General features: G+C 46.3%; 2 protein-coding genes across 2 annotated transcripts; both read right to left on the reverse strand.

Annotated features, from left to right (window-relative positions):
* Positions 1–220: 220 nt before the first annotated feature.
* rab33bb (RAB33B, member RAS oncogene family b) lies at positions 221–2,468 on the reverse strand (the record flags this gene model as incomplete). The annotated part of the gene is made up of 3 exons (XM_080535233.1): positions 221–536; positions 1,191–1,369; positions 2,247–2,468. 3 exons carry the CDS (start codon positions 2,466–2,468, stop codon positions 221–223), a joined length of 717 nt encoding a protein of 238 aa, XP_080391359.1.
* A 1,438-nt stretch (positions 2,469–3,906) lies between these two features.
* Positions 3,907–24,203, reverse strand: naa15b (N-alpha-acetyltransferase 15, NatA auxiliary subunit b). The gene is made up of 20 exons (XM_080535228.1): positions 24,066–24,203; positions 19,732–19,816; positions 19,451–19,555; positions 18,276–18,433; positions 17,291–17,425; positions 16,158–16,311; positions 15,875–15,994; positions 15,354–15,449; positions 14,811–14,917; positions 14,186–14,258; positions 13,810–13,979; positions 12,897–13,049; positions 12,597–12,725; positions 8,248–8,461; positions 7,563–7,756; positions 6,942–7,050; positions 6,056–6,154; positions 5,535–5,678; positions 5,213–5,310; positions 3,907–4,962 (listed from the first exon to the last, which is right to left on the reverse strand). The coding sequence occupies exons 1-20, from the start codon at positions 24,117–24,119 to the stop codon at positions 4,765–4,767; spliced, it is 2,595 nt and encodes an 864-aa protein (XP_080391354.1). The 5' UTR covers positions 24,120–24,203; the 3' UTR covers positions 3,907–4,764.
* Positions 24,204–25,852: the final 1,649 nt, after the last annotated feature.

Genomic DNA, 25,852 nt, shown 5'->3' on the forward strand with positions numbered 1-25,852 from the left:
AAATGAATCCCTAAACCCCATCTCCAAAGCACTTCTGATAGAATCAGATAGGGTTTTAACTGTATAGTATTTGCTTAGTCTTGCCTTCAGATAAGGCTGTGTGGAATGTTCACCATCTCACTTACAATCAATCCATCCAATCACTTCGGATCTAGGAGTGTCTAGGGGGCAGTGGCAAGGGGGGGCGGTTTGGAACCCAGCATCTGCCCCATATTCAGTCTCAGCAGGTGCATGCCCACATGCCTATCTCTGACTTCTTCTTGGCGGGCAGTTTAAAGGAGCCTGTTGCCGTGTAGGAGCTTGTGCTTAGCAACGGGACTCTCTTCCGTCTCTTCAGCCTGGCAGCCAGAGCCTGAAAGACAGCGTCCACCTGGTCCGTTTGTCTTCCTCCTCCAACTCGACTCCTGAGGGGTTGTTTAGCCGACGTCTCGAAGCATGTCATCCCATGAGCCTCGGCAAACTTGTGCGCCTGCTCCCTGCTCACCTGGCCCTCCGCCCGGGGGTCGCGGAGGTCGCTCTTGTTGCCCACCAGGAACCTGAGGTAGAGTTTGACAGTTGATGTTGATTCAACCAAAATACATTACGATTATGATGACAAGTCTATGGAATTGTTGATGGATTCCTGAGCAAAATGAACCAATATGTCAGAAGTCACTTCTGTTTCAGAAGTTGAAACCAAGCTTGCCAACTGAAGAGCGGGAGTTAGAATGAGGTGAGAGGAAAGGTCCGTACGTCATAAACTGCAGAATGTAAAGATAAAGACGAAGCCTCTTCCTGAGCCTCAGGGCTAAAACTCAGAGACTAACCAACAGCTACGTCCCCCAGGCCATCTGGGGATCATCACAAACAAGCCTAATGAAGACAACTGACTATTATCCCCAAGCACCTCCGGTGTATATGAACTATACCCTCAAGCCTCTTTCAAAAGGTTATGAGTGTCTCAAGTCCAGCTTACATTTTGCAGTTTGTAACATATCCATTCCATAGCGTATTGCTCAACATGAATGGGTGAATGGAATATTCAGAGATAAACAACTCTAAACTCTCCCTCTCACCCCCCGACTCTTTTGTATGTGTCTTAAATGGCACCCTATCCTAAATATAGTGCCCTACCACCAAAGGTATTGCACTAGTAAAACAGGGTACCAGTTGATATTTGGCCTGTCGCTCGATATATACATGTGACTGACCTGGGAATGTCCTGACCAAGGGAATTCTGTCTGCATTCCTCGACCCAGGCAGTGAGGCTTCGGAAGCTGGAGGGATGTGTGACGTCATAGACGAAGAGCACAGCATGGACGTTCCTGTAGTACTGCTGGACCATGGATTTACGGAACCGCTCCTGCCCCGCAGTGTCCCACAGCTGGAGCTGGAGGGAGGGAGAGAGAGATGGAGGGGAGATAAGAAGAAAGAGATTGTCAGGGTGCGTACACTCGTACACACACACACGCAAAAGCATCGACTCACCAGTCAAACAAACATGTATAAAGACAGGACAGTCAAAACCAAATCAACCAAAAACAGTAACTGACTATCACCATGTTTTTCCTCACTTCCCCTAGCCATCATGTGGTTTTCCCCACTACTTTGAAAAGGAGAACAGGGCTGGGTTCGCCAACATCCTCTTTCATGCCACTGTTTTGATAAACACAATACAATCACTGTCTGATATTATGGCACATATTTAGTCCGTAACACTAGGGAATATTACATGAAGTGACTTTCTTTGATGACTTCAGGGATGGGGACTTTGCACTTCCACAAGTCAAAGTTGGGATTGCAACCAATAATTTCAAAATTATGCGTCATTCTGAGACCAATATCAAAGAGAGTTATTGTCTCATATGTATTTAACCATTACTGTTGATTCAAACAACAGACGTATTGTATGGGAATTTGCCCACTCATACTTGGATGAGTCAGTAAGTGTGGACAGTTCAGACAGCGTACATTATTTACATTTACATACATTTTGTCGTACTTAATAAACAAACAAATGAAGACACAATTATCTACTCTTGCGCAAAGTGGATTTCAAGATCGGTGGGAATTAAAGTGTGCCATAACAGAAATAATAGGGATGCACAACGGGGTTCTTACAAGGATAGCGTGCGTAAAATATAAATATCTAGTTTTGTGAGATTCTTCGGTGCGTAAAAGTACAGTTAGTGAGCGAACCAATCGTTTCGAAGTCGGAGACAAGATCAAGAGTACTTGGTACAGGATCAATAGTCACCACATCTTACCTTGATTTTCTCCCCTTCAATATCGATACATCTGTCGCGGAAATCCACCCCGATGGTCGGTTCCGTTCTCTCTGGAAACTCTCCGGCGCAGAATCGGTAAGTGAGGCTCGTCTTTCCCACTCCGGAGTCGCCAATCACGATGATTTTAAAAATCCGCCAACGAGACGCCGGGATTGAAGACACGCTATTTAGGGAATTCGAGAACTCAAGAGATGATTCCATATCGAAACCGACAGATAATACTAAATCGCCAATCAATATGATGTTTTAAAAAAGTAAAACTGCTCTTCTAGACCCGTACGCGTTTTACTGACCTAATTATAAACGTTCCTCTCATTGTCGGAGGACTAATGGCATTCCCACATCCGAGACAACTCCCAATTTATGTTTGGCGTGTGGCCACGTCTTTTTTGTCTTTTTTTTTTTTTACAGCAAGGTGAATGCTCGCGAGAGCAGAGGAGAGGACGGGAGACACTGCCTCATTGATGATGATGATGATGATGAAGATGACTAGAACGATGGGCCTGTTCAGCCTCCAGATCCCCTCTTTTGGCAAATTAAAAACAATACACTGGCACTGAAGCAAACTTGCTTTAGTCAACTTCTTGTCAACTTCAACTGTTAGTTCTTCATTGAAGGGGAATTCAGTCTGGAGTTTTTTCTTTTATTTCCAGTCTCTACTTGACCATAGATAGATAGAGCGTTAGGGTTTATAGCATTAGACATTCTCCAATTCAACCTTAATACACATTAAGGCATAAACAGACAACAGGTTCAGCTACTTTTTAAAAATACTTTATTGCATTGTATATTTGGTACCTCTTAGGTGTTTGACAACAAGGCTAGTTATTTAACAGCTGGAAAAGGGGAGTAGGCTGATCCTGCGCAAGAGGGAAAAAACAGAAACTGCCCCTCTCACCCCATCCAAAATGTACAAAGTTCTAGGCCAGAACAGACACCGCTGTCAGTAATAATAATACCGTTTCCTCTTTGACCAAGGATTAGAAAAGCGTACACAAAGCCAAATGCTTGATAGTGACTTTACATACAGCTCTGAACATCATACAGCTGAATGTCTGATTCTTTGTGTGACAAAAACAAATTAGAGTAGTGATGTTTAATTGAGAATAGCAAAACCATATTTATTGTTGAATTGTTTGTGTGTCTGAGCAAGGATGGTGTTCAGCACTGTATCCAGAATTCAGTATGATTGACAAACGGCTGCTTTATTTGTAAACTACTATATCAATCGATGAGTTTGACACCTCGATACAAATCAAAAGCTTTTCCAAGTCTGACTGACAGAAGAGAACACACTGATGCCCAAACACTTTTTCTTGTTTTTTGTGTGTTTTTTTTAATACAAAAATCCAGAGATATCATACATCACCATCTCATTTTTCACATTGGAACCCCAAAAAAGGGGGGGAAGGGAAGAAAAGAAGGAAAATAAAAGCAAACCGACACATTTGCCACTCATACTGCACTCCTGGTAACCTTTTGACCTCTGTCTCCATGGGCGACAGTCTACCCCCTGAACTCTGACCTTTCAAGGAGCTCTTCTGATTGGCTGAAGTGCAGCCCAAGCGAGGAGAACGCAGGATGGATGCTCAATTCCAAATCGCCCCACCCCCCCCAACCCCTAAAAGTATCATGTTCAAGTAGATCTAACAATTTTACATAGGTACTAGCAAGATAGGCATTAGCTCCATCTTACCTGCTGTTAGACACTAGGTGGAATTCTTGCCATATTGCTTAAACCCATCCAATCCTTTCGGTTTAACAGTGTGTAGTTGGGGTAGGGACTAACTGTTGATTTGGAACTGGGCAGAAGTGCTAGATGCCCAATACCAACTTCACCCTGGTTGCTCTAACACACATTTGTAACAGTCCCCCTTCAAGCTTGAAGTCACCCTGAAGCACAGGTCTGGGATAAGATCACCAGAACCCACATTTACACTGTAACCATTAGTGGGCTAAATGATCTGATCCCAGATCTGAACCGAGGGTGACCAGCCATCTACTTTCTGTACTCAAGTCCTTCACAGCTCCTCACTTTTATACATTTTTCTTTTTATAATTTCTTATAAATTACGTTGTTTTGTTTGTTTTTAAAACATGGGAAATGCAGATCAGAATGCGTCGGCCTGTCAGACCAGCCTTCTCCTTCAGCCACAGACCCAGTGTTGTTGTTCATTGTCTCGAGAAACTGTCCTTCTGTCTCGTTTTTTTTTTTTTACGCTTTGATAAGTTTTATTTTCAGTTAGAGAGTAGTCGTCAGCAAGATTAAAAAAGTAAAATGGCCATTTTATTCTCTTCTCATTTTTCTTCCTCTTCCTCCTCCTCCCAAAAACAAAATGTCACACACACAGTCCTGGTTCGCCTTGTCGGAGGCGAGCTGAGCCGAGCAAAGCAGAGGAACGAACCCCTCTCCGCTTTGCAGCTGCGGCTCAAAAATGGCGGCCCGGCGTCCCCCAAGGTTCCGTGCTTGGCCCGATCCATTTCCCCCACCCCCAGCTCACATGTCATTGGCCAGCTCCTCTGTCTCCATGGAGACGTCGCCGTTGGCGATCTTGCTGTTCTCTTCATATCCGGGGGGCATGAAGGCCAACGTGTAGGGGTAGAGCTTATGACAGTCCGCCCGGTACGACTCCGCCCTTTCGTTCGCGTCGCCCAATGTGCCGTTCCGAAGGCTCTCCAGGACATCAGTGCAGATCTGAGAGGAGGGGGGGGAGAGGGGAGTTAAGGACGGTTTATCTAAGCTAGGGGCCATTCATGAATGATTATGGGATACAATACTGTAATATGACTCACTCACACACACACACACTGTGCCTAACCCTCTTCCAGACGCCATAAATACAACTCAAACACTAGACAGAAACGTGCGCACACACACACACAGACACACACATGGACACACACACACACACGGACTGACACGGAGACACGGACACATAACACACCTGAATGCTCCTGTTGTTGAGAGACTCGTCTAGTGCGGTGGCCAACTCCACTGCTTTCGTTTCCGTGGAGGAGTCCAGGTATACCATCATTTTGGCCGCTGGAGGAGGAGGAGTAATAAAGAGAGAGAAGAGGGGGATGAGGTTCACATTCTCATTGTACATTCCCATAAGATAACTACACTACACAAAAGGCTTACAGACTTGGCTGGGGTTTGGGCTACATACTGATCAGAGCACTGTAGCACAGGATGGGTGTGTGAACAGAAGAATAAAAAGAAGTTTGCCAGTATGAGTGTGTGTGGGGGTGTGTGTGATGTCCTACCTGCCACCCGGTGTGGGATAGAGTCTGAGTGCTTGCTGAGGAAAGCTTCGTTGAAGCTCTTGCTGTTGCTGTCTCCAAACAACCTGGTGATCTCCTGCTTCAGAACCGTACGCACGGCTTCAGCCAGGTCCTTACTCTCAGAGACTGATAGAGGGAGGAGAGAAGGACGTGTGTGTGTAGGGGGGGAGGGGAGAGAGAGAAAAGGGGAAGGGAGGGAGAGTAGGAGACAGGGGCGTAAGAGAGGGAGGATATGGAGAGAAGGGAGAAAACATTAACATTTTCACTTGACAAAGACAACCATCCAGTTTTAACAACAACATTAACGTCACATTGGATTTATAAAGCACATTTCTTGAACCCTATGCGTGCGTTCGGTGTTTTCCACCTCCTTATGTACTGGGTTAACTAGGGGGTAATTGCCCTCTACTGGGTTAACTAGGGGGTAATTGCCCTCTACTGGGTTAACTAGGGGGTAATTGCCCTCTACTGGGTTAACTGGGGGTAAAGTGCACTCTACTCACCTCCTTTGAAGAAGCGTACTAAACACTGGTGCAGCCAGGGGTGGTTGGGGTCGATGGCCACCGCTCGCTTCACTGACTGGAGCATCAGCAAATACTTATCTGAGAGAGGGATGGAGAGGGGGAAAGACAGGGGGGTAGAGAGAGGGATGGAGAGAGGGAAAGACAGGGGGGTAGAGAGAGGGATGGAGAGAGGGAAAGACAGGGGGGTAGAGAGAGGGATGGAGAGAGGGAAAGACAGGGGGTAGAGAGAGGGATGGAGAGAGGGAAAGACAGGGGGGTAGAGAGAGGGATGGAGAGGGGGAAAGACAGGGGGGTAGAGAGAGGGATGGAGAGAGGGAAAGACAGGGGGGTAGAGAGAGGGATGGAGAGAGGGAAAGACAGGGGGGTAGAGAGAGGGATGGAGAGAGGGAAAGACAGGGGGGTAGAGAGAGGGATGGAGAGAGGGAAAGACAGGGGGGTAGAGAGAGGGAAAGACAGGGGGGTAGAGAGATGTGAAAGGGGTGTCAGATTATAGAAAGCAATTAGAAAGGCATCTTTCTGCAAAACAATGATGACACTGAACTCGGTTGAAGACTTGTACCCGATGCATCAACTTGTTACAACGTCCATTTACATAGCAGACGCCTTTATCCAAAGCGACTTACAACAAATACATTTGTCTAAGCAAGTGAATCATCTGTCCGTCAGTCATCACAAGAAAAGTAATCTTTGCTAGGGCCATTGGCAGTCATAATGCTAGAAGAAGGAAGAATTATTTTATCTGTTTGTTGTTGTTGTTGTTAATGTACAGTAGAGAAACTGACAGGGGGAGGGGGAGGTTTTCAGGAGGGACTGCATCTCGAAGTGTTTAGTGTGTTTTGTAGGTGATGAGGAGATATAAGCCTACCTTTCCTAAAGTAGATCTCGAAGGCCAGTAGGTGCGTCTCTATATTATCCTTCACTAGGTTTTTCAGTGGGGTGAGGAACTTGACTGCCTCCTCCAGTGGGTTTTCTACCTGTTAGGACACAAGAGGAGAGAAGAGGGTTGAGGTGGTATGGCAAAACTGTTTGTTTGTGTAAGTTAGATTGGCAATTCAGAATCAGAAAGCTTTATTGTCATTGCACAAACAGTACGACGAAATTTGTTATGCATCACCTAAAAACGATACCTGCATACACACACTACCACACCACAACATTCATGTACCACATACACCCATATATTTCACTATAAGAATAAGTTAAAAGGACGCATAAAAAGCAGCATTTAAGAACATCACAGCAGAATATTGCACATCAGTGGAAAATATTGCACATTGGTAGCCAAAGTCATATTGCACTTAAGCTCCTGGGTATTATGATGAAGCGGATGTGGTGGCAATAGGATGGGGGGGGGTTTATTTAGTTCAGTGATAAGAAGCTGTTCTGCAGCCTGGAGGTGCGGGCTTTGAAGGCCCTGTATGGCCTACCAGATGGTAACAGAGAGAAGAAGTGATGAGATCAAGCGCGCACACACACGCACACGCACCTTGGCCAGTTTATCTGGTATGAGCTCCTCCTTGGGTCCTCCAATCTCCTCGTCGTCGTCCTCCTTCTTCTTCTTCTGGTTCTTCAGCTGCTTCTCCTTCTCCGCGTTCTTCTTCTCCTCCTCCAGCTGGGCCTTCTTCTGTGCTCGTCGCTGCTTGTTCCTCAGCTTCTTCAGCTCCTTGTCATTCAGGTTGGCTGGAGGGAAGAAGAAGAAGAAGAGGAAAAGAAAACTGGTTTTAAAAACAAGTGAGCCGTGGCCTGGGGTGTTCCCGTGGTCTAGCACCGCGGTCTACAGTGCACACATTATGCCCATGTCGGCATGGGTTTGAGTCCGGCCCATGCCCTGCTGACATGCCCTCTCTCCCTTCTTCTCCGTACTTTCCTGTCTATCTTCACTATATCTGTCCAATAAAATGAAAAATATGAGTGGGACTTAAAAAAACAAACAAGTGAGCTCCGTCTTCTGACGGCCCCTGACGCACGCACACGCACCAAACCTGATCCTGAAATACATGCCACACACACACACACACCTTCTAACCTCCTCATGTTCTACACACACACGCACCCCTTTCTAACCTTCTCATGTTCTACACACACACACACACACACCTTTCTAACCTTCATGTTCTACACACACACACACACACTCCAACCCCCCCTCCCTCCCTCACTCTCCTCCTCACCCGTGTCGGCCTGTAGCTCCTTGTTGTCGTCGGCGAGGGGGTTGTCGTGGAGACAGAGGTAGATGTTGATGGCGGTGCGCGCGGCCTTGCTGTAGAAGGGGTGCATGCGCAGCACGTCCTCCAGCTTCAGCAGGTCCACGTAGGAGCGCAGCGTCATCTTGCGCATGCAGTACGTGTGGAAGTCAAACTGGTCGTCCGTGATCTCCACAAAATGCTGACGGGACAGAGGGACCAAGGTCAGGTTGGGGGGTGGGGGGGTAGTGAGTTGGACTAGTGACGGGGCAGAAGGTCATGAGTTCAAATCCCACCTGGGGGGGAGGGGGGGAACACCACCACTAGTGTGCCCTTGAGTAAGGCACTTAGCCCTAAGTTACTCCAGGGAGACTGTCCCTGTAATCTCTAATTGTAAGTCGCTTTTGGATAAAAGTGTCTGCTAAAATATTTAAAATGTAATCCGAATATAGGTTCCACTGAGAACATCCTTAATTTGAGAGCTCTGTTAAGCGTAAGGGATGTTTTACATAATGTGGTAAATCCTAACCTCTAACAGCTGAAAGGTCAGTCTGACTGTTTTGTTGTAGGCTAATGTGGAGGATTTTTAACATATATGAATTCTGTGAATGTGATTATGTATGTCCATGTCACATGGAATGCAGACGCTCATCGCTGCGTCCCTGGGACGTTTGTTGAAGTTCTCCTCTGTCCCTAGTTGTGCATAAGCATTTAGAGAACGCAGACAGTTTTATCACTGTTGTGTCTATGTTGATTACTACACAAGAGCTGTTGTTTGTGAGTTGGACACTTCGATTTTAGGGAGCTTTTTCCTGGTGTGTGAAGTTCTGAGATCGGGGGGGCAACTTGCCAGTTGAAAATACCACACTTTAATAAATACTATACTTAGATTTAAAGTTACTATCTTGAGTTACTATCTTATTAAATCCACGACACTATAGAACACTCCCCTACCCCTAACACTGCCACCCTCCTCCCCCCCATGACATTGCTGCGTTACTGTGTTCCCCAATCGTTAACTCTGTGTTCTATGTGCTCATGTTATCTGTTGCTTGTTGTTTCAGTGTTTTCTGTTTTCCCATATTGTCAGCGTCTTTGAGCCTCGGAAAAGCGCTATATAAATACAATGAATTATTATATTATATATTTTTAACACCGCATGATTGTCAAGGTGAGAAGACCAGGGAATTCTAGGTAACAACCAACTGTAGGGCTGGGTTCAAAAAATCGATTTCCCGATTCTGAATCGATCTTCATTAAATGAGCGATTTATCGATTCATAAGTCCCGAGATCGATCTTTCATGTTTTTTTTTTTGTGAGATCTCGTGGCCAGATCTCGCGATACAAGAATTTATCACGCAACGCACGTGAGGTCTCAACACTAAAATCTAAAAACATGGCGACGGCACGGACACTCAAGTCACCACCCGGCTTAAAGTCAGATGTCTGGGTGCATTTTGGATTCAAAACATTTGACGATAGAGATGAGCTGGACAAAAGCAAAGTCATATGTAAGCTGTGCGCAGTGGAAGTTAAATTTAGTGGAAACACCACAAATCTACGGAACCACTTATTGAGGCATCACCCTGACGTGAAACACGGAACAGCGGAGCCGAAACAGACCTCGCTGATAAAGACGTTTGGTTGCAAATTGCAATCAAATTCTCCCCGTGCCCAACAAATTACAGAGGCTGTAGCACATTTTATTTGCAAGGATATACGCCCGTACAGCGTTGTTGAAAATGCTGGCTTTCGAAAACTCGTCACTGTATTAGAACCACGCTACGTGTTACCGACACGCAAACAATTGAGTGAAGTGATAGTCCCAGACATGTACGCGCAGGTGAAACGTGATATCGCAACTTCACTTCAGCAAGCAGAGAGAGTTGCCATAACGTGTGACAGCTGGACATCCAGAGCAATGGATTCGTACCTGACAATCACTTGCCACTATATCAATGATGACTGGAGTCTCACGTCTCATGTTCTTCAGACTAGGGCAGTTGAAACCAGCCACACTGCAAGTAATCTAGCTGACCTGTTGTCCGAGGCGATACAAGATTGGGAGCTTACAAACAAAGATCCAGTCATCATAACGGACAATGCTGCAAATATGGTCCGCGCTGTGCATTTGATGGAGCGATTGCACATTGGCTGTTTTGCGCACACGCTCAATTTAGCTTCACAAGCAGCTCTCAAAATCACAGCTGTCGCGCGCTTGCTTGGCCGCGTGAGGCGTATCACGTCATTTTTCCATCGCAGTACTACGGCAAACCACACGCTCAAAGAGAAACAACGGATGCTGGAGCTGCCTGCTCATAAGCTTGTGATTGACGTGGTGACCCGGTGGAACAGCGCTCTGGACATGCTGGAACGCTTCCTGGAGCAGCAACCAGCCATCTCAGCAACTCTGATGTCACCTGAAGTGCGCAGGAACGAAAGCGATCTCTGCACTCTGACAGAGGCTGACATAACGGTCGCAGAAGATGTGGTGAAAGCTCTTGGGCCGATGAAGGCAGCCACACTGGTGATGTCTGAAGAGAACTCCCCAACTGTCTCCGTTATTGCGCCTCTCCAGGCACAGCTACTGGAGAAGATGAGCAGTGACCCCCACGACTCCACAGTGATTAAGGACCTCAAGACTGCTATATACAACAACTTCAATTCAAGGTATGCTCAGGCCTACTTAACGTCACTGTGTGTGTGTGTGTGTGTGTGTGTGTGTGTGTGTGTGTGTGTGTGTGGTAAGTAACCTTGAGTTATGAAATGAATACAGTGGGTCTCTAAAAGGCTACTTAATTTGTAACCCCTGTGTAAAATTAGAATTTTACATGCTAAAATATTAGGAGTTGTATTAAGAAAATACATGGTGTGCGTGAGTCAGTCAGTCTGTGCATGCATGTAACTGTATGCATGCATGTGTAATGTAATGTAATGAAATGTGTTTTAAGTTAAAACAAATTAAATCTCTTTTAAGATATGCAGCCCAGAAGGACAAGCTGTATGTAACATCAGCATTAGATCCTCGCTTCAAGGCCCTGCCCTTCTTATCTGATGAGGTCCGAGACGACACATTCGATAGATTGATGACTGAAGCTGCTGGCCTGGAGCAAGCAGAGGCATCTAATGTAAGTTGACATGTAGAAATAACTTATTGTTACTGTATACTACAGTATTTTAATAATCATTCATCAATTATTAATCAATTATGTTTCTTCCTGACTATTTTCATCTTTCCAACAGCAAGAATCTGATGGTGATGGAGCTGAGGATGAGGAGGCTGCGCAGCAGGAAGACAACACCCTTTGTCCTCCTGTTAAAGTGGCTTATGCCCCTTCTCCATCAAAGAGGTCAAAGGAATCCTCTGCACTGATGTCTCTCCTTGGATCAGCCTACACCCCAAAAGCCATAGTAGTACCACAGAAATCTCTGGCTGAGAAGGCAAAGGAAGAAGTGAAAAGATACAGGGAAGTAAAACCTGTTCCACTCTCTGAAAACCCCCTGGCCTGGTGGAAGGTGCATGCAGGGGAGTATCCCCTTTTGGCACGCCAAGCAAAGCGGTCTCTGTGTGTCCCCGCGACCAGTGTCGCTTCTGAGAGAGTTTTCTCAACCGCTGGTGATATCGTTACTGCACAGAGAAGCTGCCTCACTCCGCAACATGTAGATCAGCTCCTTTTTTTGCAGAAGAATCTTTCAATCTCCAAAAAGTGAGAAAGCAGTAATGAAGGGCTTTAGTTTCATGGACATTATGGTTTACAATGTGTGTTTTTGTTCCCCAAAATACCCTCATCTATTGCACTATTTTCGTTTGAGTTTTGCATTTTTATTTTGTATATATAAACCCCTCAAAAAACGTTCGGAAACGCTTTTTTTGTTGATTATTACCGGTAGGCTATGTTTGTAGCCCCTTTATTTACATCGGCTGCAGTAAAGCAAAGCACGTTAAAAAGCACTTTTTGTAGTTGCAAAATGTTGGTCAATGATGTTCATATGTTCCAATAAAATGTGTTCCAATAAAAAGTACATTCATGTAACTGCTTTGGAGTCAATTCATTGATATGTTTAACAATGCTACATGTTATAGGGTTCCTTGAACCATTTATAGCATTAATTCTGAGAATCTCTTTCATATTCAAGCAAAAAATGTATATTTTAACTAGATCGAATCGGAATCGAATCGAATCGAATCGAATCGTGAATCGAATCGAATCGTGAGCTCACTGAGCTGGTGAATCGGAATCGAATCGTTTTGGGAAATCAGTGGCGATACCCAGCCCTAACCAACTGGATGTTGAAAGGAGAAGTTGTGGAGGCTCCCAGGACCAGGCACACTCACCCTCTCGATCTCGTGGCACTTCTTGAGGGCGTCCCCGTACTTGTTCATGGACTTGTAGGCCAGAGCGCATTCTGTCTGGAACCACATGCACTGCATCTCGTTCAGGTTCTCTACCGCCGATGCACCCTCCTATGGAGAGACGGGGGAAGTGAGAGCAGCACTCATAGACACATGCACGCATGCAAATTCCCAAGTACTGCTTCTGCACCTTCCTGATAATACGCAGAGACACGGGCACACCCACACCCACACCCGCAAACGCACACACACACACACGTGCACACACACTCCTCCTCTCACCCGTGTGAACTTTGAGCACATCTCCTCGGCCTCCTTGACCAGGCCAGCCTTCAACATGTACTTGGCACATTTGGAGTTGATGAAGCGGTCGGCCGTGTCCAGAGCCTGGGCCTCGTCCATCCACTGGGCCGCCTCCTTGATGTTCCCAGCATGCTGCAGGATGGGGGGCAAAGGTCACAGTTTGAGATTGAACGAGGCATCTAGAATTGAACCCAAAGCTTCTACAAGGTTAACAGATTGATTAAACGTTGAGAGTGTGGACCTAACTGTTCTAGAACGTTGGAGTGGACCTAAGGGTTCTAATATGTGTTGGAGTGGACCTAAGGGTTCTAATATGTGTCGGAGTGGACCTGCGGGTTCTAGAATGTTGGAGTGGACCTCAGGGTTCTAGAATGTAGGAGCCATAGAGATGCCCAGAGTAGGCAACATGCTTTCTTTCCCATTCATTGCATCTGTGACAACTTATGAGCAGGGAAGGCTTTAGCCAATTGGATCAGCTTATTGTCCTCTTCTTAAATAGGTTTATCTACAGATTGTGAATGGCTTTCAGGGGCATGAGGCCATCTGCTGGTGCCAGCAAATAACTGACCTGAGACACTGGAGCTGAGTGGATACTACACTCCAGCACAGCAGGGGGCAGTGAATCATCAGAAACATTTGATTTATGCCGACTCAAACCACCGAAGATCAAGCAAGTTGACTACATGCAGCGCCCTACATAATCACAGTTCATTTAGGGGAGGGCGCCCTCTAGTGGTTATAACTCTATGGTTAGAGCAGACATGAGGGTTCTAGAAGAACGGATTATTGAACAAGGCTTAGAGAACATTTGCATGGGCATGAGGGTTCCAGAACATTCTCCAGAGTGAACACATTTTGTGAAACTTTGAGTGAAAGGGGGGGGGGAGGTTACCTTATATATCTTGGCTTTGATGAGGAAGAGTTCTATGAGTGTGGGTGTGCTCTCGATGGCTGTGTTGATGTACTCCAGGGCCAGAGTCTGCTGGCCAATCATGTCGTAGTGCTGAGCCAGGAAATACTGCACCCATAGCAACGTGGTGGGCGGCTCCTCCTTACCGTCATCTGCAATGACCAATCAGATGTCTGGCTCATAACTATTGTTACATCATGACACAACAACACACAATAGCCAAGCATAGCAACAAATAGACACGTCAACATCAAATAGCTGTCAGTGGCAACAAGCACAGTCCGTGTCACCACTAGATAAATCACACAACACCAGACACACATTCCGATGGATGTTGACATTTGGACGCCACACTTACCGTTCTGATTAAACAATCGGCAGCTATTCAATGTCGTTTCATAGCCCACAACTAAGTCTTCAATTATTGACACCTGTAAGGACACAGATAAACACACCCGTGGTATTCAACCTGCTGTGAGAGGAAAAACCTCACATGGCCGTGTTCACTGTGTTGGTTTTCCAGTAATTGTAGACTTCATAAAACGTTGTGTCATCAACTTTCAAGTACATTGCAGTTCTGTTCAGATCCTGTTTACGGGTTAGTTCAACTTTTTTTTTTTTTTTTTTTTTTACTTGTAGTCAGTTCCTGACCTTGAAAGTAGTGTATGTGCCAGGAGAAACCATAATCCATGGTTCAGAGATGTTTAAATAGCAACAACTAACTTGAGCTAACTTGAGCCACCGCTACCAAAAAAAAACTATGGGAAGTGATTGGGCAACAAAACAAAAGTTCAACATTTGTGGCCAAATCCCCTCCATCACACTTCAAACCGAATCAGAGAGTTAATTTGATGTGATGTGATTGTGGCCACAAATGTGATTGTTGTTTTTCTCCAAAGTAAGGAACCATGTATAAGTTTAAAACATATCGAACTAAACCTTTAGGTGTATATGTCAACTAAAAGACCACAAGTTCCCCTTACCTTGTCTTTGTCGTGGTAGAGGGACTTGAGAGTGGTGAAGACGGGCGGACAGCCTTTACTGAAGTTCATCCTCAGGTATCTGTCCAGACACTCCCTGAACTTCTCACCTACAGAAAGACAGAGGGAGAGAGAGAGAGAAAGACAGAGGGAGAGAGAGAGAGAGAACGAGAGAGAAAGAGAGAGACAGAGAGAGAAAGGAAGAGAGACAGGGAGAGAGAGAGAGTGACACAGAGAGAGGGAGAGAGAGAGAGAGAGAGACAGAGAGGGAGGAGGGAGAGAGAAAGAGAGAGAGAGGAAGAGAAAGAGAGAGAGCGAAAGAATGAAAGAGAAAGAAAGAGAGACACAGAGAGAGACAGAGAAAGAAAGAGAGAGAGGAGAGAGAGAGAGAGAGAGAGACACAGAGACAGAGATAGATGTTACTGTCACTGTCTGGTCGAAAATGATCTACTACAGACAACACACAGAAGCAAAGAAATAGGAAACAAATAAATCAATCAGTCTCAGAGGTGGTGTGTTGTGGTGTGTTAGCTCGTAGGCTCGTACCAGCCAGGAAGTTGAGGGGCAGCCTCCTGGGCACCAGGCCTTTAGGATACTTCACCCAGGCGTCTTCATAGATCTTCTGCTTGTCCTCCACATTGCCTAGAACACAAACAAACAGACCCGCACAAGATTGAGACATGAGTCATGTAAAGTAGTGTGCATGAAGCGCATTACGCACGGATTATGTACGGCCCTCTGTGGCTCCGTTGGTAGAGCGCGGCGCCAACAACGCTTAGGCTGTGGGTTCGATTCCCGCTGGGACCATATATACAGAAAAATGTATGCACTCACTGCAATGCAAGTCACTTTGGATAAAAGCATCTGGCAGCTAAATGGCATATATATATTTTAAAATAAGTAGTCTCTATACATATGAAGGTTAGCAGCCTTTAAGGCCACTGGCTATGATGACAGTGTTATGGAGTGTATTTTGAGTGTATATTGATTAAAGCACTTTGAGCTGCAACGTTTGCAGGAAAAGTGCTATACAAATCAAAGTTATTATTATATTATTTGAAGCCTACCAGGCTTTAAGGCCTTCTCCAGGCCGTGGTAGTACAACCAGTTCTCTGGGTTTCTCTCCTGCAGGCGGCGGTAGACCTCCGTAGCCTCATCCAGACGATCCAGGTTTAACAGCAGCTCGCCTACAGAGACGACACACCCGTACGTCATTAGTAACACACCATTACACACACACACACATACATACACACACACACACACGTAAGTCCTAAGTAAAACACCATTATTAGATTGCATACAGTATGACACACACACACCCACACACCCACACACCCACACACACACCTCTGGTCTCCTCCACGGCGAGCTTGTCACAGATCTGTTTCTCGTAGGTGGTGAGATGCTCCAGTGCTTCCTTATAAAGCCCCGCCTCCCTCAGGACCTGGTTCTGGTACAGCAGCAGCTCACTGTACTCATAGTCCACCTTGTCTGGAGAGGTCTGGGAGGGAGGGAGAGAGAGGGAGAGGGAGGGAGGGAGGGGAGCCGAGAGAAAGGGAGGGAGAGAGAGGGAGGGAGGGGGAGAGAGAGAGGGAGGGAGGGGGAGAGAGAGAGGGAGGGAGAGGGAGGGGGGGAGAGAGAGAGGGAGGGAGAGGGAGGGGGAGAGAGAGGGAGGGAGGGAGAGAGAGAGGGGGGGAAGAGAGAGAGGGAGGGAGGAGCGAGGGGGGGTGAGAGCAGGGAAGGGAAGAAAGGTGGGGGGGAAGGGAGAGAGAAACAAACAAAGAGGTGGAGAGGGAGAAAGAAAGAGAGATTAGAAATGTCAGCAACACTGAGCCAGGCAGCAGTACTACCCACTTACGTCTCTCCAACATTACAAAGGGCTCTCTCTCTTCTCAGCCTGTGGTCTGGCGGGGCTGGTGCAGAGCACCGTGCCAAGTCAAGACTAAATGCATGCTGGGACAATAGCAGGAAGCAGGGTGGGGCTGATCAGGGTGAACGCACCCCACCTAGGCTTTGGCGGTCGGTCAGCACCGGCCTGCATTTTTACGACCCTCCAAAGGTGACGGTTGCCTGGCGATATTGTACCTACCCTTCTGTACCTCAGCAGCATGCCAGGTACTATGAAGGTTAGGGCCACACCCATACCAGGTACTATGAAGGTTAGGGACACACCCATACCAGGTACTATGAAGGTTAGGGCCACACCCATACCAGGTACTATGAAGGTTAGGGCCACACCCATACCAGGTACTATGAAGGTTAGGGCCACACCCATACCAGGTACTATGAAGGTTAGGGCCACGCCCATACCAGGTACTATGAAGGTTAGGGACACACCCATACCAGGTACTATGAAGCCCAACTCATTCCTATAAGCCTGGGACACATCTGGCTTTGATTTAGTCAGCCTTCATCAATGCAACGGTCTCAGGTGCAAACTCAGAACACACGAGGGGAGGGGGGGAGGGGGAGTGGAGTACCTGTTGTGTTTTCCGGAACTCCTCTATGATCTTGGCGGCCATCTCGTAGTCCTCCAGGAGGTGGTAGGCGATGGCGTAGCCGATCCACGAGGCCCTCTGGGCAGGCCTCAGCTGCAGCAGCTGGTACCTCGTCTCCTGCGGAGGGACAGCGACACAGAGGTCAGCGGTTAGCATAGCATAAGGGCTTTGTGTCCTGTACGAGGACAGTGGGACAGAGGTTAGCGATTAGCATAGCATGGGGTGGGGTTCTGAATACAGGGGGGGGAAAAGAAAGAAAAAAAGACAACAGTGCATACTAGCAATTTCTAGCATTGCCTTGCTAACATAGCACTGGTAGCATAGCATAGGTGCAGTTTAACTGGGACAGTGGGATAGAAAGGCATCGAAGTTAGTTCAAATGCACCAAATCTGCTATAAAAAAACTGCTATATTGTTGTCCAAGAGAACTGGAGAACTGGGCTGAGCCGGGAGAAGGAACATTCTAATCTAGACTGACTGGATAACATTTGATGTGCTGAGCTCTTGAGAGACGCTACCTGCTGCTCTGTCCATGCACCATACGCTACAGCATTCCATCCCCTCCCTCCCTCCCTCCATCCATCTTCCCCATCCCCCTCTCCAGTAACCCTCTTTTCTCACCCCTCCATCCTCACTCTTTACCTCCCCAGGTCACCCTCCTGGACCTGGACCTGAAGCTGAGAGTGGTCCCCGTGCCCCCTCACCCCACCTTTTTACCCTCTCTCATCCCTCTCTCCTCTACTCCTCATCCCTCCATCCTCATCCTGTAGCCCTCCAGGTCACATCTGGACCTGAAGCTGAGAGTGGTCCCTGTGCCCCCTCACCCCACCTTTTTACCCTCTCTCATCCTTCTCTCCTCTACTCCTCATCCCTCCATCCTCATCCTGTAGCCCTCCAGGTCACATCTGGACCTGAAGCTGAGAGTGGTCCCTGTGCCCCCTCACCCCACCTTTTTGCCCTCTCTCACCCTGTAGCCCTCCAGGTCTCTCATCTGGATCTGGAGCAGGGACAGGTCCCTGAGGATCTGCAGGTTGTCTTTGTCCCACTTCAGAGCGTTCCTGTAACACTTGATGGCCTCGTCATACTTCTTGTCTGACCGCTGCAGCAGGCCGTACACGTGCCAGCCTGGGAGGGGAGGGGTTAAGGACCACACACACTTCTCCTGGCGGATTTAGACAGGTTGCACACACAGAGACACACATACATAGAGACACAGACACAGACACAGAGACAGACACAGAGACAGGCACAGAGACAGACACACACACAAGACAGAGACACACACACTTCTCCTGATGGATTTAGACAGGCTGCACGTAGAAACACACATACACAGAGACAGACACAGACACAGACACACTTCAAGTGACAGAGGATGCAGACAGAGAACGACCTCTAAGCTGATATGGACAGGCTATACATACACATAGTGGTTTCTACTGGCTATGTGTCATTCTCTGTACTTGTAGTTGTAAACCAGATGTCTCTCTTGGATAATGATTTATTGATTGGTGTATGTAATGTTTAGTTACGTGTGGTCATTCAATCCGTTTCTTACCCCATCAGTCCCTTTGCCCTTGGGTTTCCCATGTGTGTTGGTGTGTGTCTGGGGGTGTGAGTGTGAGTGTGTGTGAGTGTGTGTGTGTGTGTGTGTGTGTGTGTGTGTGTGTGTGTATGGTAGACTGTTGATCCTCACGCAGGAGCACTAAGCTGTGTTGACTGAACGCTGGCTGGATCGCTGTGTGTGTGTGTGTGTGTGTGCGCGTCCATACAGAAGCACTTCTCTTTGTTGACTGCAGGCTGGGTCTGGGGTGAGATAACACTACTATCGATGCAGAGGCCTTATCGGGTGGAAACGTCAGCGCAGACTTCACTCAGGCGCCTGTGTCTGGGGGGAGCACGGCCTGGCCCTGATCCAGACACACCATCTCTGCTACTCAATGTCAAACGGGTTTGAGTGTGTGTATGTGTGTGAGTGTGTGAGTTAAAAGGACCACCCTAATCCACAATGCCAAACTCTACACACTCACTCAGGGAGCAGTGACAGCGGGGGGAGATGGAGATGGAAACACACACACACACACACACACACACACACACACACACAGTAAGGATACACACACACACACACAGTAAGGATACAGACATGACTCTTGAGGTCGTTGCGTAGGCCTCGTCTGACCAGGTCGTAGGCCTCTTCCTTCTTGCCCAAACAGTTCAGAGTTAACCCCTTCATCGCCAGTGTCTCTGGAGAGATAGGGATGGAGAGAAAGAGAGATGGAGAGACCGAGACCAGGAGTAAGGTGAGATGAAGAAAAAAAACAAGGTGTGAGAGAGAGAGAGAGAACGGTGATCATCATTGATAGATGAGTGATGGAGAGAGAGCAGAGGAACACATCATCATCCCTCCATCCGCCCCTTACCTCCATGTTCAGCGAACTTGGGGTTGGACAGGATCTGTTTGCAGAACTTGAGTCCGTTTCTGTACTGCTTGTGTTCGTAACATCGCTGAGTGAAAGAGGGAGGGAGAGAGAGAGAGAAAAGAAAGGAGTTAGAATTAGGGCTGATGCGTGACACAAGTGGTAAACAGAGCCAAACTGTTAGGTTGCCGGTTATGAAGTGTTATTTCCAACAGGCCACACTGGGTTAACAGTACAAGCGAAACAGTGTGTAAAAGCGTCTGCTGCTAAATGACAGCCATGCGTGTCATTATTTTAGACACAAATCAGCAGCGTGCTGCTTATCTCACTACGCTACAGCCAGCCAGATGTCCTTCTCCCAAAAACCAGCCTGCGTCGGAACACACCGGTCCCCGAAAAAAACGCCACAAATTACGACAGCTCTCCTCAGAAGCTAGCCTATATTTAGAAACAGGTTGTTGCGCAACGGCTATGGGCATTCTATTCAGTTTAATCTGATTGCAGCGAGGCGGGATGTAGCAGATGGCATTTCTGTGGCCTGTAATATCACTAATGGAGACTAGGTACTAGGGATAACTAGGGATGGGATACACCACACCACCACCACCCCCCTCCCCTCCCCTCCCCTCCCCTCCCTAACAATGATCTGCAGTCAGTATTGTGTTTTCCTTCCTTAGCAGTCAACGGTAGTAGTACATGGGCTGCTGATCCTAGATCAGATGCTGTGATCTTTCACCAGTTCAGTTGCCATCGCATAAAGCCTGTTCTGGCTGCACGCTGCAATGTCACCGATTACAGATCTGATTACCTCGTTTCCAATTTCCAGGCCTATCCTAAATAAAAGTAAAAAAAATACATTTCTGACTAGATTAGGGGTGGTTAGGGGCAGTTTACCACCACAGCTTACTTCCACATCATAAGTATTGTTGTGTTGCGTAGTAGCCTTCCCTGAATCACCCCCAAAATCATCCCCAAGCCCCCTGTTCCCTAGGTCATGCACATACCTTTACGTGGTTTAAGTGGATAGGTAGGTATTAGCTTGTCTACGTCGTGGTTGGAATGTTGTGCTACCATGCCGTGCCCATTGAAAGGCTCAGTGGAGTTGTCACCACAGTGCTCGAGCCCATCAAATCTGGACACAAAGCGCCTTGAGGCTTCCCCCTATAACTGAGCCTGTTCACTCTGCAGCTGCAACGCATTTTAATTGATTTACACTAAAACTCCTAGGCCTAACAGTCCTCTGCATGTTGTAAAAAAAGGATTTAATCGTTTTTTTGTTTTTTTATACCAAGTCTAGCATTTAGAAGAAGGACGCATTGAGAGAGGGAGTAAGTAGTGAACGATACGTGCATGACTGAACTGGAGTTGAATCAAGTTGACAACTTGAATCATTCAAGGGAACTCAACTCGTTGTCCAATTTTAGCTCTGAACATATTTCAGTTCTGCACTCTAGATGCTGCCTTGGCAATGAACAGTAGCCGACATGCTTGATGAAATGCTCATGTTCCAAAAGGAAAACGTACGTAAGTAAGTAAGTTTCCTGGCGCTGAAGAACAACTGAAGGTGCGAGAGACCTTTCCTGACACTCTCAAGAGTGTCAACATTTTATTTGAATAAAAACAACTTCTTTATTATCAAAAACCGTTTTTCCACGCCAACGGTGACTATGACAAAAGGAACGCCTTTTAGCATCAAAAGCCTTGACCAAGGTGCCACTATTCAGGTTCATTCAAAATCACTCCTGACAAGAGTGATGATGTAACACGCGCCACCCTGGGGATAGCACCAGACGTGTCAAAACACATTGGCTGCCACAGAGCTTTAATGTTGCCTAAACCTTAGTTAAACTACTGTGCTTCTATAGCAGACATGTTCGACACCTAATAATACCCAAAACAACTTTCCCCAGCACTTGCGGGACGGAGCGTGAGACAGCCAGCCTTGTCCAGACGCTTCGGTGCTAGCCAAGGCTTGGGTGTGGAGTTAGTTTAGTAAACTCCCCATTCTGCTCAAACAAGCATTTCATTGCGATAGTATTCCAGGGTTACCAGCTCTCACTCTTCTGACAACCCCCCACCCCCCGCCCTTCGGCCACTGCCCAATAAGGTGTTGGCTCTGGCACCGGGCCTGATGCGCACATGATTAAGTGTGGGTGCGAGTGATTTGAAGCCCATGGCATCAAAATATCACTCCAGCCAGGTACCCAAAGTTGGCGACCCTGAGTATTCCCCGTTTTTAACTAGGAGGACATTGCAACCATGGAGCATTTGGTGCCCATTCAAGTCTGTTTTCCAAGTTGTTCAGGTTCGTAGCCTAACTGGGCTAGATCGTTCACACACGTGGTTCACACATGGTTGGTTTGGCAGCTAGTATTGACAGCAAATAACATTGGCTCCTGCACACTTGAGCACTGTACTGATTGTTGCCCTGACATTGTTCCAGGGGTTTAGACTTATCCAGCCAGTCGCCACACTGTCGACTGCATGTAGGCTAACCAGTGCAACAAGCGCACGCTCTCCCTCTCTGTCCAGGATGTGCTACGTTGACCTCTGTGTGTTTAGTGAGCCCCAGTTAATGGAGGGTATTCAAGTGTGAAGACTTCACTTTGACAGCCTTTTCAATCCTAACAAAGGGCAATAAGTCATAGTATGAAATGCTCCCTCTATACAAAAACCAGGCCATAGTACCATTGACCAGTAGAGCAGCGTTGGAGGCTGGCATGAGGGACCAGCATGTCAATTCTGAAAACACGCCTGGGTTGAGGGCCCAATCGCACACTTTGCTGCCAAAACTGTTCATAATAGGAAACTACTGCCAATGTATAAGAGAGCTCTTAGCTATCTCACTGGCAGTGCCCAACATTCTACAATGGTCAAATCAGCTGCATTAATCAATAAGAGATTAATGCAGCGGACACAGCCTTCCTGACACGACAGCTAATATTATCATAACACTGCACATATTGCTTGAATTCAGTGAGTTAATTCTAAGACATTTCAAAAACAGGCCTAACTAGGTAGCTGGCTGTCACACTGTCTGTCCCAGTGCTGCTGAACCGAGCCAGCCAGACAGCTAAATAGGAATTGCTGACACAGCCAAAGCAATGTTTCCCTTATTTCGCTTCATTGTATGTTTTTTTTAAATTAACTGCTTTTACTACTGGGCCCTGTAAAAAAGACCAATAACGAGCTAATGAACCTCTGAAATTAAATTATTATTTAAAAAAAACGCACATTGGACACAACTAACGAGCTAGCAGGGCAGTTTGTTCAAATGCACTTGCGCATGCATGATCACTGTGGCCAAGTCTGAGTGCTTAGCAGGGGATGGCTGCGTTCGTCAATTCGCTCTGAGAACGCCGGAGCGCACGCTGGGTTCGACGTCATAAAGGGACCGAGTCATTTGATTGGGCGACAGGGCATTCCATGCGTGCTGATCAGATTCCACAGCGAATTTACGAACGTCAGCTAGCTAACCTCCTTGTTTACTTGTTGGACAGCTAGCGAGACATCGTTGTTCCAAAAGATGTGTGACAACGGAGATTCTGCACAGCCTTGTCTCTCTCTGGACTAGAGTCTCTCTGGTTGCCATCAAGCAGCCCAACTGATAGCATCACATCAGTGACACTGGCCGCGTTCGTCAACTCGCTCTGAGAGGCGCCGGAGCGCACGCTGGGTTCAACGTCATAAAGGGATGGAGTAATTTGATTGGACAAGAGTCAAAGCACGAGTGCTGAATAGATTAACAGAGCCGATTTACGAACGCAGCCACTTGCTATGCCTACATCTGAAAGCTAGCTAATCTGGACGTGCTAGCTAGGGACAACTTCCACACACATGACAAAACAGACAACTGATGCATCATGCAGCCATCACATTTATGCAGACCTGGGAACATTTGATTGTCTGTCTGCCCAGCTAAACTAACTAGTTAATTGAGCATGTTTCCCCTAGCTGCTTGCGAGGCCTTCTGATCTGATCATGCCATGATGATGGATGCTTTTAGAAGTTAGCTAGGAAGCTTATCGATGAGACAAAGCTAACAACATTACATTTGTATTATGCAATAGCATGCTTGGATACCCCATATCCAAGTTAAAAAGCACCAGACAAACAAAGCCAAGGTGTCTGTCTGGCTGAAAGAAAGCGCTCGTTTTTACTGATCCCCATTCAATGGTTGTGCATTTCGCCTACGTTAGCTACTAAGCTAGCTAGGAGCAGCTAGGCGAGGCCGAGATATCCGTGGTGCCGATGGATGAACCAGGCGAGAGATGATGGAGGTGCCGGTGGATGTTTAAAATTAAATTCATACGGTTATAATCAAGTTATCAACTCACCAAGATCCTCTTGAAGAGAGCATTCTCTTTAGGCGGCAGGGTAATCGTCGGCATTGTTCAGGTTTGCAAGTTGAATTACCCCCTCGACCTCAGCACATGTAAATAAAGAGCTAAGAGTTAAATGTGTCGCCAGATCTCTCTCTTACTCCCCCCTTGTTCTCCGCTGAAACACTCTCTCCGCTCGATTGCTCTGTGTTCGGGCTCTCCTCTCCTCTCTCACGTGGTGACAGAAGGGCCCCTTCCCCTTCAGCCCAAAATGGCCGCCTGGCTTCTCCTCCGGGTCAAGTTGCGATGCGCCCGTGCGTCCCCTCGCTTTGAAGTGTGCAAAGAAGTGTGCACATCACTTACACACAAGTATGCACATTTGCATGGCAATTCGTGACGTTAGAATTATAAGGTTCTATCTCAATTTTTGTCAAAATTGAGTTTTTTACATAATCTGATCCATTAGGTGTTTATTAATGTTGACATTTTTGAGTTAGTAATTAATAAAATACAAAGGTTCCATCTCACAAAACATAATGGAATGTAAAAACTTACGCTCAATATCTCTGAACTACCCTAAACGGAGATAGAACCTTATAATTCTAACATCACGAATTGCCATGGATATTATTATTTTTTACTGTTAACACCGTGAAATCATTTATGTGCGACATTGTTGGACATGAGTGTGATTGATTTCGTCCTGTTGGGAAAGTACCGGTCAATTTGATTATTATTATTATGACTATTCAGTAACTGACGGATTAAGGCAAGGATGGAAGGATCTAGCCTATTTCAGTCATTATTTTCCTCCCCAAATGCTTATGCTATCAACATCATCTTGTCACTCACTCACTGTATCTGTTAGGGGGGCTAGTCTATAGGCCTAAGTATGGCCTGTCTCTATGATAGCTATTGATTTATATATATTTTTGTAATGCTGTCAATCAATTAACATTTTAAATCAAAATGCACGAAATGCATGACAAACTGGTCAGAGGAATCCCTTTTTATTATTTTTTTCTTTTGTACTTTATTATAACATCTCTTAGTTTTGATGATTAAGAGATTACCAATTTCTTAATTTGCTGGGTCTCAAACTATGCAGTCAGAATTGCACTTAACTGTTTGTATTTATGTCTGGTATTTGGGGTATGGGGGGTTAGTTTAAGTTTGTTCTCTGATGGTCCTGTTTGGACCTGTGATATAGGCCTAGCCTGTTGTGAAAAAACTAAATTAAAAAAACTTGATAAAAAAAAGAATTGCACAATTCTAGTCGGTTGAACCAAACCATCCTGCTCCACCTCAAAGGTGAAAGGGAAAAACGTTGTTTCCGCCCGGTCTCGTACCGGGGACCTCCGGAGTCGGGGAAAGTAACTCTGAAACTCTTCACTTTTCCCCATTCATTGCCATGGTAGACCTACATGTATTATATCTTCAACCACTGTTTGGTTTTGTGGCTCTGTGCAGACTTTCAGTACTTCAGTCCCCCCCCTGCCTGTATAAACATTTCTAAACTTTAGAAAATATATATGGATCATAATTACAATAGTTCCGGACGGTAAACGATCATTTGAAATAAAGTAAATCATCTGATGATGGGCAACAAAAGGACAAGAGTCGCCATCTTGTGGAAACATCACCACTTACATCCACCACATCACTTTGACTCATTACGACAGAAATGGTCTGGAAATGAGTCGATTGATTCATAAGATATTGTCTTTAAAATTACACGGATGGGTTTTCTTTGTAAAAAATAAAATGAAATAAAAAATACAATAACTATTGTAGTATTTAAT

The sequence above is a fragment of the Nansenia antarctica genome (assembly GCF_963989245.1).
Source record: "Nansenia antarctica genome assembly, chromosome: 6".
Classification (NCBI taxonomy): Eukaryota; Metazoa; Chordata; class Actinopteri; order Argentiniformes; family Microstomatidae; genus Nansenia; species Nansenia antarctica.